Source organism: Balaenoptera physalus (genome assembly GCF_965194825.1).
Source record: "Balaenoptera physalus genome assembly, chromosome: 4".
NCBI lineage: Eukaryota > Metazoa > Chordata > Mammalia > Artiodactyla > Balaenopteridae > Balaenoptera > Balaenoptera physalus.
The window spans coordinates 146,688,034-146,701,407 of record NC_138891.1 but is presented as its reverse complement, the minus strand read 5'-3'; the positions used below and the strand labels follow the sequence as shown (position 1 = coordinate 146,701,407).

The window sequence follows — 13,374 nt, the reverse complement described above, 5'->3', positions numbered from 1 at the left end:
ACCTTTAGCCTCGAGACTGGATGTCTGGTAGAACATACCTGTCCTTAGAGAATCTGTTATAAAGAGTTGTGTTTGTTCACTTTTATAAAGTATATTATCACAGGAGGATGAACTTGCCATTCATTTCCAATCACTAAATCGCTAACTGTGATCTCATCAATCCTTTATAATTAACCCAATTACGTGGATTCACTTGCAAGTCAATGAAGTATCTGGAAGTCCTTGTCCTTGCAAGAACTTTCTTCAAGAGAAAGAAATTAGTGATTCTTAGAATCATTTTAAAGCACAACATAAGTCAGGGGTTCCGACAGGTTTGTTCTAAAGCGCCAGGTATCATGAGGAATCATCCCCGTACTGTTTACGTTTCTACAGCCAAGCTCACCCCTTCTTTCTGGTGGTGACAGCCACTGCCTCTTTCACCGGCTTCCCTTCCTCTGTGTGCACCGGCCAGCTTGCTCGGAAATGCCCCGCTGGGTGTGTCAAACCTGTCAGTAGTATTTCTAAATAACCAACCAGTCAGGTAAGCTCCTGGGTTTCACCAGCTGCTGACCAGCCTGCCCACCTGGGGCCTCGTCCTGCTGGCCCTGCCTGGCTGCTCCTGGCCCGCAGCTCGCGGACGCTGGGCCGCGCTGGTGGCTCTCCTGTTTGGACCGCGCACTCGTTTGCGGAAGCACTCCCTCTGTGAGCTTCGTGAGAAAGAGCCCAGGCTTCTGAGTCCCACCTGTCTGAGAATGGTGCCCCACCCTCACACCCGTCGACTGCCCAGGAAGACCGCACTCCCTCTGGGCTTCCGAAGCACAGCTGTCTCCCCCAGTGCCACGCTGAGAAACCGAGCCCCCCTGGGGTTGCTGGCCTCTGTGCACAGCCCGCTTTCCCCAGGAGGCCGCGAGGTTCCTGCACCCTGCCCTACGCAGCGCTGGGGTAGGCGCCTCGGTGGGGGTCCCCGCACCGCCCGCCGGTCCTTCACCCCCGGCTCCGGGGCACAGTCTTGCGTCATCATTAGCATTAAAAACTTTCCACTCTCCGTTCCCCCTTCTCTTTCTGGAAGTCCTATTAGTCAGATGTCGGCCTGCTTGATCAAGTCTAATCTGCACTGTTTTTCCTTCCTACTTTCCATCTCTTGGTCTCCCCCACTCGCATCTTCTTGTTGATTTATGGGGCAATATCTTCACCTCAGATCTCCAGGGATATTAAGACTAATTTTTTTTAAAAAAACCTGTTTTCTGTATCTAGCTCTCCTCCAAGTTGGTTGTTTCCTCTTCCTCCCTCCCCCCCACTCCCCTTCCCCTTTTCTTTTTTCCCCATTCATTGCGCTCTGGTTGTGCTCTTTCATGTTGAAGTTTTGTCGTCCACAAATGTCCTTGGCTACTGGTCCACATTAAAGACGGAGGGCTCGAGAGCAGCCTGAGACCCCACACCACCCTGTCAACCTACAGCTTCCCTGCTGGGTGACCCGACCTCAGGCAACCCTTCTCACTGGGGATTTCACTGCTAAGCATGCTGGCTTCCACCATGCCAGACCTCCCGCTACGCCGGGGTTCCTCAAGCCTGGCTCAGTTTGCCTAGGGCAGTGCTGCGTAGCAGAACTTCCCGCAGTGGTGGAGTCGTTCTCTCTCCGCGCTATCACACGTGGTAGCTGTCAGCCACACGCGGGGACTGGACCCTGGAAATGGGGTTCGTGCAACTAAGGAACTCAAACTCTAATTTCATTTAATTTGGGTTAATTTAAACGGCTCCCTGTGGCTATTGCCAACCACGTTGGGCAGTGCAGGACGAGGAACTAAGCCCCAAGCCTCCTCTGAGTTCTGTTCTGGTCCCATGGAAGAGGGAAGGAGATGAATATAAAACACACAGAATTTCAAAGTAAGGTCAACGTTTCTTCACAAAACTTAAGCTTTGGAAATGTAGCACTGATTAATATCTGACATTAATATTTTTATTAAAATCAACACATATGAAGTCAAAGAGAAAAGAGGTTTAAGAATCAGGAAATGGGCAATGAGGGAGACTAAAGGGAACGATCATTTTATCTACATCAACACAAACTTTTTCCACATTTAATATTTTTTCATTGCTGACTTAAATCCCTTCGATTAATGCTGTAAGTCTGAACAGCTGAGAGAACACTGATGTCACTGAAACAGATTTTTAGTCTCCATCCTCACTCACTCCAACAAAGGTGCATTTGGTTACTTACTCTGTCTCCGGGTTTAAGTAGTGGTTCATTCTTATTAGTCAGTTTATTAAGTAGAGTATAAGCTAGTTTTAAACTCCGACTCCAAAGTTTGCCTAAAATAAAATAAAAATACTAAGCAATGTAAAATTTAAGAAACTAATAATTAACATTTTAATGTAGCAATCATAACATCCCATTAACATACCATTATTACTCTATTGCTGAAAATTCAGGTAGTTTCCAATTGATAATTATTTTTGCACAATGCTGCAATGAAGTTTTCTCTTAAAAACAACTTACCGATTTATTTTTCTTAACAGAAAAGTAAAACAGCATTTTATCATAGAAAATTTAGAATATAGAAAAGCCAGCTGAAAAAAGCATTCTTTCTGTTATATATGTATACACACACACACGTATGCACAATATTTAGGAAATGGGATCATACTTCACCGTTTTTTCAATCAACATTGCACTGTGAATGCGCTTTCATGTCATTGAATGTGTCTCAATTATATCCCTTATGAGAGTGGCATATAAGTCATTTAACCTTTACAACAACAATTCATGAGGTGGGTCCAACTTCATCTCTGCTTTCACTCAAAAAAGGAGACAGTCAGGGAGATGTTAGGGAACCTGGCAGAGCCACGGGAGGCTGGAGGGGAGCATCTGGACCCCTCCTGAAGGTGCCCAGCCCTGTGGGTGCTTCCCGGAGGAACACGGCACATGACACACGGGACACTGAAGGGTAGGGAGAGAGGGGGAGGAAGACGGAAAAGCCTGAGTCCACCCCAAACCGGAAGCAGCCCTCCCACTCACCCTGCGTAGTGCAGCAACGCAGGAAGACAGAGCCGTCCTTCACCCTCCCCCCCCCGGGGCAACCATGCGGCAACCACACGCCCTTTGCCGTAAATAGTCTAAACTCGGGCACAACGTTGTGAGATAAGTGAACTGCGGGGCCTGAGAAATAAATGAGAAAAATAGTCAACTCAAAACACCGCTGCCTTTGCCTAAATAGAAAGGTCAACTCAAGATATTAATAACTGTAACTGTAACACATAAAGATTTCCAAACTGAATCCAGATATTTATAAAAAGAAAAATGCATCATGACCTCTCTGCAACAATGCAAAGAGGTTTAACAGAAAATCAACATAATTTCCCACATTAACAGAATAAAGGTGAAAAAAACTAAAATAATTAATCATTCAGGATTTTAAAAATCCTTCTTAAATTTGGGATGAAAGGAAACTTCCTTAATGTGACTGTTAAAAGTCATCTTTAAAAATTCCACAGGAGGTATCATCATTAATGGTCAGATACTGAAAGCCTTCCCTCAGAGAGGAGGAGCAAGTCAAGGACAACTGCCTTTTCACTCAAAGTCTCAGCCAATGCAACTGGGGTGCAAGGGGCAGAGAAGGTAGAACAATAAGAAACAAAACCGTCATTATTTGCAGAAGACGTGACTGCACATATCATGAATCCCATAACTGAAATCAGTAAGGCTATCAGATATAACAGCAATACGCAAATAGCATTTAATATCTATGTGCCATCGATAAACAGTAAATAAAAATTTTAATGATGCTATTTATAATAAGATTTAAATAAACATGCCAAATATCTAAGAATATGTGTTACCAAAAGTATGCAAAGTCTCCCCCCAGAAACTTATAAAACAGTACTGAGGTTGAAAAAGATTTGAATGAACGGAGGAACCTATTATGTCCATTTGCTAGAAGGCACCGTAATGCAAACGTGCTAATTCTCCTCAAACTGCTCAAGGCAACGATAACCAAAACCTCAACAGGTGTGTCTGTGGCACCTGACACAAACTGACACTGAAACACCAGGGCAAGAGAAGCCAAGATGCTCTGGAAAAAGGAGACAAGACAGGAAGACTTTCTCAATGGACGTCAAGACTATTATAAAGCGACAGCAATTCAGAGAGCGTGGCTGGGACTTCCCTGCGGTCCAGTGGTTAAGACTTCGCCTTCCAATGCAGGGGGTGAGGGTTCGATACCTGGTCGGGGAGCTAAGATCCCACATGCCTCACAGACAAAAATCCAAAACATAAAACAGAAGCAACATTGTAACAAATTCAATAAAGACTTTAAAAACTGTCCACATCAAAAAAATCTTTAAAAAAAAAAAAGAAAAGAGTGTGCTATTGGCGTAAGGGTAGAATATAAATTAACGTGATAAAACAAAGAACCCCAAACAGACCCACCCCCGTGTGGACAACTCCAGTTACAACACGGGTAGCACGGAGGGGACAAGAACGGGACAGCTGCCTGCCATCTTTCCTGAAGAACTGACCCCGAGCCCAGGCCCACACCACACACACGAACTAAACTCCCTCCAGGTGGGCGGCAGGTCTAAACGCGGGTGGAGAACAGCAGTGCTAGAGCCCAGGACGGGAGGAGGGAGGCCTGCTGCAGAGCTGTGAGCGGCCAGGGCTCACAGTAAGCCGCCGCCAAGGACTGGCATCCAGAACACACAAAACGCCCGCAAATAACCCTGTATAAAAATGTGCAAAAGATTCAACAACACGTAACAAAAGAGAAAACCCAAATGATCAAAAACAGGAAAAGATCTCAACCTACTCAGTCAACAGGAAAATGCAAATTAGCACCACAACGACTGTCACCATATTCTCACCACATTAGCCAAAATTAATAAGCCTGCCAATGACAGGGAGAAGGTGGGACTCAGACACTGACCAGTTAAGTGCAAACTGGAAAAGTCTGGAATTATCTGATAAATGTAAAGATGTCATAATCCCAGAACTAGCTAGCACCTCCTCTCCTAAGTATATACCCTACAAAAATGCACGCTTACACACCAGGCAGCACACACCGGAATGTTCCCGGTAGCACTGTCTGTAACACTCAAAACTGGAAATGACCCAGAAGTCCATCAACAGTATAATAGAGACATATATTCTGAAATATTCAATATTCATTCCTCAACAGAAATGAATGAGCTACAACTATACACAATAATACGGATGAATCTTAAAAGCATAAAGGTCTGAGACTCTGCTTCCAAGCAGGAAAGAGCAGTGGTGGCAGACCAGCACTCCCACCCAAAATGACTTAAAACTGGATAAAATGCAAAACCATCTGTCGGAGGCAGCAAAGACAACTAGAGGAGTTAAGACCCCTGGGGAAACCCTTGGGAGGTGAGCTGACCTTCTGCAGCTGTTCTTACAAAAGCTGGGGGCGGGGCTTAGCGTCTGGCGCCCACAGGAGACGAACATCTCACGGCCTTGTGCCCCTCGGAGTGCTGCTGCTGGGGCGCGGAGACTGGGGCTTCAAGAAGAGCCTGCTGAATCTCGGGGCCGTGCACAGCGGGTGGAAACCTCTGAAAGGCCAGGCAGAGCCCCAAAGTCGCCACATAAGACAAAACCCATGGTTGGGGACCCCCCCCCGGCAGAGGAAAGGGTCACACAGAACACACCAGTTTTAGAAAATGTGAATAAAGGAAAACAGAAAATCTCCAAACTGAAGTATATATATAAAAAGGATCCCTGGTGGTCCAGTGGTTAAGAATCGGTCTTGCAATGCAGGGGACGCTGGTTCAGTCCCTGGTTGGGGAACTAAGATCCCACGTGCCACAGGGCAACTAAGCCTGCGTGCCACAACTACTGAGCCGGCATGCCACAACTAGAGAGCCCATGTGCCACAACTAGAGAGAAGCCTGTGGGCTGCAATGAAGAGCCCACATGCCACAACGAAAGATCCCGCATGCTGCAACTAAGGCCCGACGCAGTCAAAATTAATCAATTAATTAATTTTTTAAAAAAGAATGCAAAATATAAAAAAGGCACATGGGACTCAGAAAAGGTATTAATATAAATGTAATCAGAGTCCCAGGAGGATAGGAGAGAGAAATGGGGAAGAAGCACTATATCAAGAAATTATGGCTATAATTTTCCAAAAACTGATGAAAGATACCATTCCATTGATCTAAGATGCCCTGTGGACCCCAAGCAGGAAACTTTCAAAGAATATAACAGCTAAATATGTACATCACAGTAAGACAGATGCAAGCCAAAGCCAAAAAGCCATCACAGGGAAAAAGACATATCCTCATCCAGAGAGCAGCAATAATCCGGCATCTCACTCCTCAAAGGGTACCACGAAGTCTTCAGGGTGCTGACAGATGCCTGACCACCTTCACAAAGGAAGATGCGGGCAGTCCCACAGCCAGCAGGAGAGGTTACAGTGGGAAACGCGGGGTGGCAGGAAGGAACATTCCACAAAGGAAAGAAAGAACAGTACGACTCCTGACTTAAAAAGCAAGAGTAGTGAGTGGTGTCTTACGGGTGTAGCGGCTACAGACTTAAAACGCAAGACATGGAGAGAAGGACCACAGGCTGGGGCCTTCAGGAAGCACGGAGGCGGAGCGAGGCACGAGAAGGGCTCCCGGGAAGCGGGGGACGACGGGATGCGGGGGATGGCGGGATGCGGGGGACGGCGGGACGCGGGCGACGCGGTCCGGCCGCAGTCCCCGCAGGCTCCCTAGCAAGGGAAGTCTGTGCTGAGCGCAACACAGGCCTCGCGTAACCCGCACCCGGAAGCTGAATTCCAGGGGGAGGCTGTCAGCAAAGCACACTCATGAGTGTGCAGCAAGCGCCTTTCTTTGAGAGTTACAGAGCCATCTCTCTAATGAGCAGAGGTGCGAAGAGCGCAAACAGCATACTGGCAACCAGCATCCAGGCATGTATTGAAAAGATATCTTGGCCAAATGGGATTTATTCCAGGAATGCAAGGGCTGCTTAACATTTGAAAATTAATCAATGTAATTCATCAAATTAGTGGAGAAGGGCAGAGAAACTGTATGGTCATCTCGATGAAGCAGAAAAAGCCAATCCATGATGCGAAACTTTCAGCAAACCAGAAACAGAACTTCATTACAACAAAGAATTTCTACCATAAAACAAGCAAAAAAGCTACAGTAAACAGCGTACTTCAAGACCAATTGCTTTCCACCTGAGACACAGAAGGATTCACACCGCACCGGCGGTTCCAGCCTGTGCAGTGAGACAAGAACAGAAACCGAAGGTGTGAGAACTAGAAAGGCCATTGCTCACAGGGGCTCAACTTGTGCACAGGATGTCCAAAACTACTTGTTAATAGACCAAAAAGAATTAGTATGTCACTTTAACAAGATCACTAGATACAAAGTCACCATTTAAAAGATCAATTGCATTTCTATTTACAAGCAACAACTGAGTAGAAAAAATTTAATCATTCCATTACAATAGGGATAAATCTAACGAAAGACGCTCAAGACTCCCGGACTCAAAAGCATAAAACGTCACTGAGAGAAACTAAAGCAGGCCTTCAAAGGCGGGATATTCCAGGGTCATGAGCTGGAAGATCCCATAACTGCAACAACACCGATTTGCCTCAAGTTGGACTATGGGTTCAGTGCAGTGCCAATCAACACCCCAGCAGGATTTTTTTCTGGAAATGGACAAGCCGATTCTAAAGTTTACTTGGAGGGCTTCCCTGGTGGCGCAGTGGTTAAGGATCCACCTGCCAATGCAGGGGACACGGGTTCGAGCCCTGGTCCGGGAAGATCCCACATGCCACGGAGAAACAAAGCCTGTGCGCCACAATTACTGAGTCTGCGTTCTAGAGCCCGTGAGCCACAACTACTGAGCCCACGTGCCACAACTACTGAAGCCCACGCACCTAGAGTCCGTGCTCTGCAACAAGAGAAGCGACCGCAATGAGAAGTCTGCGCATCGCAACAAAGAGTAGCCAAGTAGCCCCCGCTTGCCACAACTAGAGAAACCCTGCATGCAGCAACGGAGACCCAACGCAGCCAAAAATAAATAAATTAAATAAATAAATTTAAAAAAAAAAGTTTACTTGGAAATGTAAAGGGCCAAGAATAGTCAAGGAAATCTTGAGGAGCAATCACAGAGCTGGAGGACTGACATCCAACACAGACTCATAAAGCTCCAGTAACTCAGGAGGCGCGGATGGTGACGAGAACAGACCCACAAGTACAGTTTTCACCTGACGGATGACAAAGCCGTATCTGGGGGAAGGGCTGCTTCTCAACAAATGATAGTGGGTCAATTCCATTCACAGGAGAGAAAATGAGTCCAAGTTCATACCACACACAAAACTAAACCGTAGATGGATCATAACGCTAAGTGTGAAAAGCAGAACGAGTCTTCAGAAGAAGTCTCGGAGGAGGAGAATGCCTTTGTGACCTTAGGTCTGGCAAAGACTTCCTACACAGAACAGAAGGCACAAAAAAGGGGAAAAACAGATAAATTAGACTAATTAGGTTAAGGCTTCTTATCCATCTAAAGCCACAATTAAAAGTGTTAAAAGGCAGTGCAAAGGGTGGAAGAAGATATTTGCAAAACATGTACTGGACAAAAGGTGTATCTGAAACATAAAAAGCATTAGCAATCGAACAGAAAAATGACCCAAAGATCTGGGTACTTCATAGAAGGAGGTGTTCAAGCAGCCAGTACGCACATTAGAAGCACCCTCAGCACCAGGCACTGGACACCACGAAGCTCCCTCCAGGCAGGCGAACGGGAACAGTCAGTATCCAGCGCTGGGACTCCTCCCCGGGGCTGGGGGCTGGAAATGGCTCGTCAGCTCGTCCTGAAGCTTGACGCACGAGTCCTACGCCCACAGCAGCACGAATGCCTACACATCCACCTCAGACCCACAGAGAACGTTCGCAACAGCCCGACACGCAGCAGCCCCGGAGCGGACACAACCCAGACGCCCACCTACCGCTGAGCTCAGACGTTGGCCGTGGCGCATTCTCACGATGAGATACCGTCCATCAACGAGAATGAACTGACCACGCAGCACACAGCACAGGGGTGAACCTCAGACAGCGCTGAGCAAGACGCAGCCCAGAGCACCTCGGACTGGCTCACACCCAGCGGTCAGCAGGGCACTGGCCTCGGCTGTGGGGGATGCCGGCCTGGGGGCCAGAAGTGCCTCGGGGCCGAGTGCTCCGTGAAAACACGTCCAGCCAAATGCACGCGATTCGTGTTACATAAACACGTAGAATGGAACCAAAAGACGCCAAACACAAAACACACACACTGCTTGACGCCGTTTGCCCAAAGTTCAAAACGAGACAAAACTAAACTCCACTCTTCAGAAATGCACACACAGATGTGAACTCTCGAAACCACCAGGCAGGGAGCGGTCCCCCAGTGGGGGAAGGGCAGTGGCCCAGGAGGGGCCCCCGGGGGGAGGCGAGGTTCTGTTTCCCTGCCAGTTGTGTCAGCTTGTCAGGAATCTGTTCTCTCATGTTCCTCAAGCTGCACGTCTGTGTTGTATGACATGTAACATTTCACAGCTAGCCAGCGCCCAGCTGCTTTCTGTTGACACTTGCCATAGGTGAGGGTGTAGACGGCCTTCCCCGTGGTATCCAGGGCGGTCAGGCACGGGGCTTTGGGCTGCGTGGTGCCCCACTGCTGCAAGGCGGCCAGCAGCGACGGTGGCCAGGCGCTGCCCACGGCCAGCAGCTCCCCTTCCAGCACTGCCATCTGGCCGCCCTCAGGCTTCGGCTGACTTGGCTCTGGTTGCTGCACTACAAGCAAAACCGCATGTGAAAAGCAGCATTTCACAGAAGCAGGCACACACTCTGCCGCTAGGCATTCACATGTTATACTTTTCTTCCTTACAAATACCAGTTATAAGAAGGCTACCATGATTTGTTTAGATTTCCCTATCATTGTAACAGTCACAGACCAATTGAGCAAGGATGGAAAGAGAGCTAGTCATGGATCAAGATGAATCCTGGCTACCGTAACCCCAGGATTACAACGACCCCCAGGCTTTCACCCGGAAGGCACCTGAGAAGCAGGTGTCCCCACTTATAAAGGATGAGAGTAGAATCACCACTTCAGTTTAGGTGCTCAAACCACGTTGAAAGAAAAAAATAAAGTAAAATCTATTATGTTTCCAGTGGATATGTCATCAAGATTTGCCCAAATGTAAGAAAGACTTCCTAAAAAGCATTCATAGCATTGAACTCTGAATTTGAAAGTCGTGATCTGATTACACAGACGTGCCCTAACAGCCATGTCGAATCCCCAAGTGGGAGGAGACACTAGAGCTGGTCTGTGGGACTACCGCACAGCAGAGGTGCAAGGCCAGGGGCAGGGGGCGGCCGGGTGCCCCGAGGCCCCAGCCACACGTCACACGCTGCTATCTTGTACGGGGCTTCACTTCTCTTACTTTTCTACAGATTTATACTCCTTTCTGTTTCTTGGTAATTAAAAAAAATAAGTCTATATTCTTTTTCTCTAAATATATGTATCATTCATATATGAGAGGCTAAAATCCTGAAAAAGAGCCCAAACTCTGCTAAAGATATAATACTTTAAAACCAAGGGGAAAATAAATAAATAAATAAAACCACGGGAAGACAAGTATTTCAGATTTAAAGTTTAAATAAAAATTTAAATCATGGAAGTAAAATGAAATCTTAGATGTATTCTTACCAAGTAATAACCACCGGACCAGAGGCACAGAGAGACGCTCTCTCTTACCTACGAGCTGCTGACACAGAGCCCGAGGTCGTGTGTGACGCTGAGGTCCCACCACACACGATGAGCACAGAGTCTGGGTGTGACCCACGCAGGAAGGACGTCTGCCTGCGTCCTCAGATGTGACGGCCGCCCTGTCCGCACAAACCAGGGGCCGGAGTTGGGACGCTCACCTTCCAACAGCTCCTCAAAATCATCCACGAAGAACTCCTTCAGGGGAGGGCGCTTTGGTTTCTTCAGGGTGTTAAGAAGCTGCTGGATCTTGGAGGACACTCTGCTGCTCACGGGGACACCTGCCACGGGAAGAGAGTGCTGAGGCTGGATGCAGAACCCCGGTCCAGACACCACCCGCGTGAGCGCGTCGGAACCTGGAAATCCAGCCAAGCGCTGGGCCCCTCAAATGGCCATTTTGGAATTTATTAGTTCATCTGACAAACGTTTACTGAATGCCTTCCAGGAACCAGAACTTGTTCTAAGCTAGCGGTTTTCAGAGTGGCCCAGGGACCCCTGGGGGTGCCCGAGACCCCTTCAGGGGTCACGTTATAGACACCATTTGCTCCTTCCCTCTCCTCTCTCACACGCGCACAGGGGAAGTTTCCAGAGGCCACACGCCCAGCAGATGGAACCCACCCAGAAGCTGCTCTCTCGCCAGCTACGAGAGACCGGCAACCGCAGCAGACAAGCCTACCCTTCTCATGGCATCTCGTTGTATTAGAACTGCTTTCATAAATATGTGCTACTTATGTTAAGAGATAATTAGTTTATTATTGTTATTTTTAAATGAGTTAATGAATATTTTAAAAAATCTTTCGTTTTAATTTCTAATATGGTAACTATACAGAGATATAACCCACATAAGCTAAAAGCTCTCTGGTGTCCTCCATAACTATCAAGGAACGCCGTTCCGGGAGATGTAAAGTCAGCCAAGACAGATAAGAGTCTGCCCTCAAACTGGTCACCGTCTGCTGCACAAAAACCAGCAGAAATACATACATGTGCTGGTGGAACAGGGCACCAGCCTCGGTGACAAGCGCTCGGAGGAAAAGGCACGTGGGAACACAAGCAGGCGCGCTGGCAGAGGAGGCGAGGGCAAGGCCTGGAGCCCCAGCCACGCCCGTGCACCGTGAGGCAGCTGGCACCTCCCTCCTCCAGGGCTGGGCCAGCGATCGAGAGCTGCACTCACTGGCCAGCAGTCTCCTCTGTCCTTAACAACACCAGCACTTTGAAAGAGTCCAGTTCTTTCCATCATTAAGTAGCACATACTTCATCCTGCATTTGCTTGAGCTTTTCTCAGGATTCAAGTCAGATGCTGCATTCCTGGCTGAAGCAATACCTGAGTATCACGTCCAGACCCACGGGACACCCAACTACCCTCAGGGAGACACAGGATTCTGTCACCCGGGCAATGTGCCGTCCAGTGCTCCACTGTCGGTACTAGTTTTTGCTTGTGCCTCTAATAAGAGTGTGAGAGGAGACACTTCAGGACCTCACGAGTACCGTGATCTTCATACAGCTCTCTCCCTCCATTTAACAGCCACTGGTCATTCTGCCAGAGGCAAGGTTTACTGCAACGGTTGCCAAATTATTTTCCAGCTTGAGCAGTCCACTGACATTTACCCCGACACCTGACTTCCTTCCTTCCTTCCTGGTTCTCCTGAGGGAAAGGTACTGAAGACCAAGACCTGGCACCTCGGTGTGCTCACTGCTACTGCTCCGTGTCTTTCTTCTCCTAGCACACGGAGCTAAGAAAGTATGCTGTGCACGTGCACACGTATGTATCCATGGATACGCACACCCCCTTACACATACAATACACATGTGCACACGGGCCGCGTAACAGATACAGGTCTCTATCCTAGAGCCCCGAGTCCATGCCAGGGCCCCTCGTGCTGTGCTCCACGTCTGGGTGCCTTTCGTCTGCAGCGAGAACCCTGGCTCCCAACACCAACACCTTCGCTCAGTGCTATCACAGATACAGAATCAGTTCCAACTGTTGCACCCACACCACTACAGGAACAAAGCTACGAACAAGAGTTCAGAATTGGTTTGCTGTGCTTCCTACACAGCCTCGTCCAGGACCGAGGGTGCTGTGTCCATCACTGACCTCTGCCAGCTCTCTCCCCTCACCCTCCTTAGGGTGGCTACGCAGTTCTTAGAAATACAATCAGGTTTGTTTATTTACAATTCCTTTCAGTTTTAGGGTTTTTCCCTTCCTTCCATCCATTAAGTTTATGTTATGAATGTGTAGAACGTACTTCTAAAAATCACAACTATATAAAAAGATAAACTCAAAGAAATGTCACTCCTAAAGTCCTTCTGCACACCCCACCCCATGCACCTGTGGGTTGAACCAGCCCACTGCTTTCTGGCTTATCCTTCCTGCATTTCCTTCTACAGAGATAGTAGGCTTATGCTTGCTTTATTTTCCTATTTCTCACACAAAAGGCGATGTACTATAAACGTTCCTTTACTCTTTGCCTTTTCACTTAATGTCTCCTGGAAAAGCACCTCATTCTAGGTCATAAAGGTCTTCTCGCTATTCCTGACAGCTGCACGGTCCGCCACAATGTGAATGTACCAGGTTTATTCAACCAATTTGAGAGGCTTGGATAATACGTACTTCCCAATATTTTGGAAGTACAGACAGT

General features: G+C 47.8%; 1 protein-coding gene across 23 annotated transcripts in view; it reads right to left on the bottom strand.

Annotated features, from left to right (window-relative positions):
• DIP2A (disco interacting protein 2 homolog A) overlaps positions 1-13,374 on the bottom strand; it is a 92,547-nt gene that overhangs the window by 43,233 nt on the left and 35,940 nt on the right. For 18 of the 23 annotated variants that reach the window (XR_014263417.1, XR_014263418.1, XR_014263419.1 and 15 more), the window contains 3 exons: positions 10,900-11,019; positions 9,568-9,765; positions 2,198-2,289 (listed from right to left, as the gene is read on the bottom strand). Coding sequence is in view for 15 of the 23 variants with exons in the window: in XM_082461085.1 (XP_082317211.1) it covers positions 2,198-2,289; positions 9,568-9,765; positions 10,900-11,019 (410 nt within the window). In the remaining 8 variants the exon portion in view is untranslated. The remainder of the gene's footprint in view (positions 1-2,197; positions 2,290-9,567; positions 9,766-10,899; positions 11,020-13,374) is intronic. The other 5 variants (XM_082461089.1, XM_082461087.1, XM_082461088.1 and 2 more) reach the window with 2 other exon arrangements.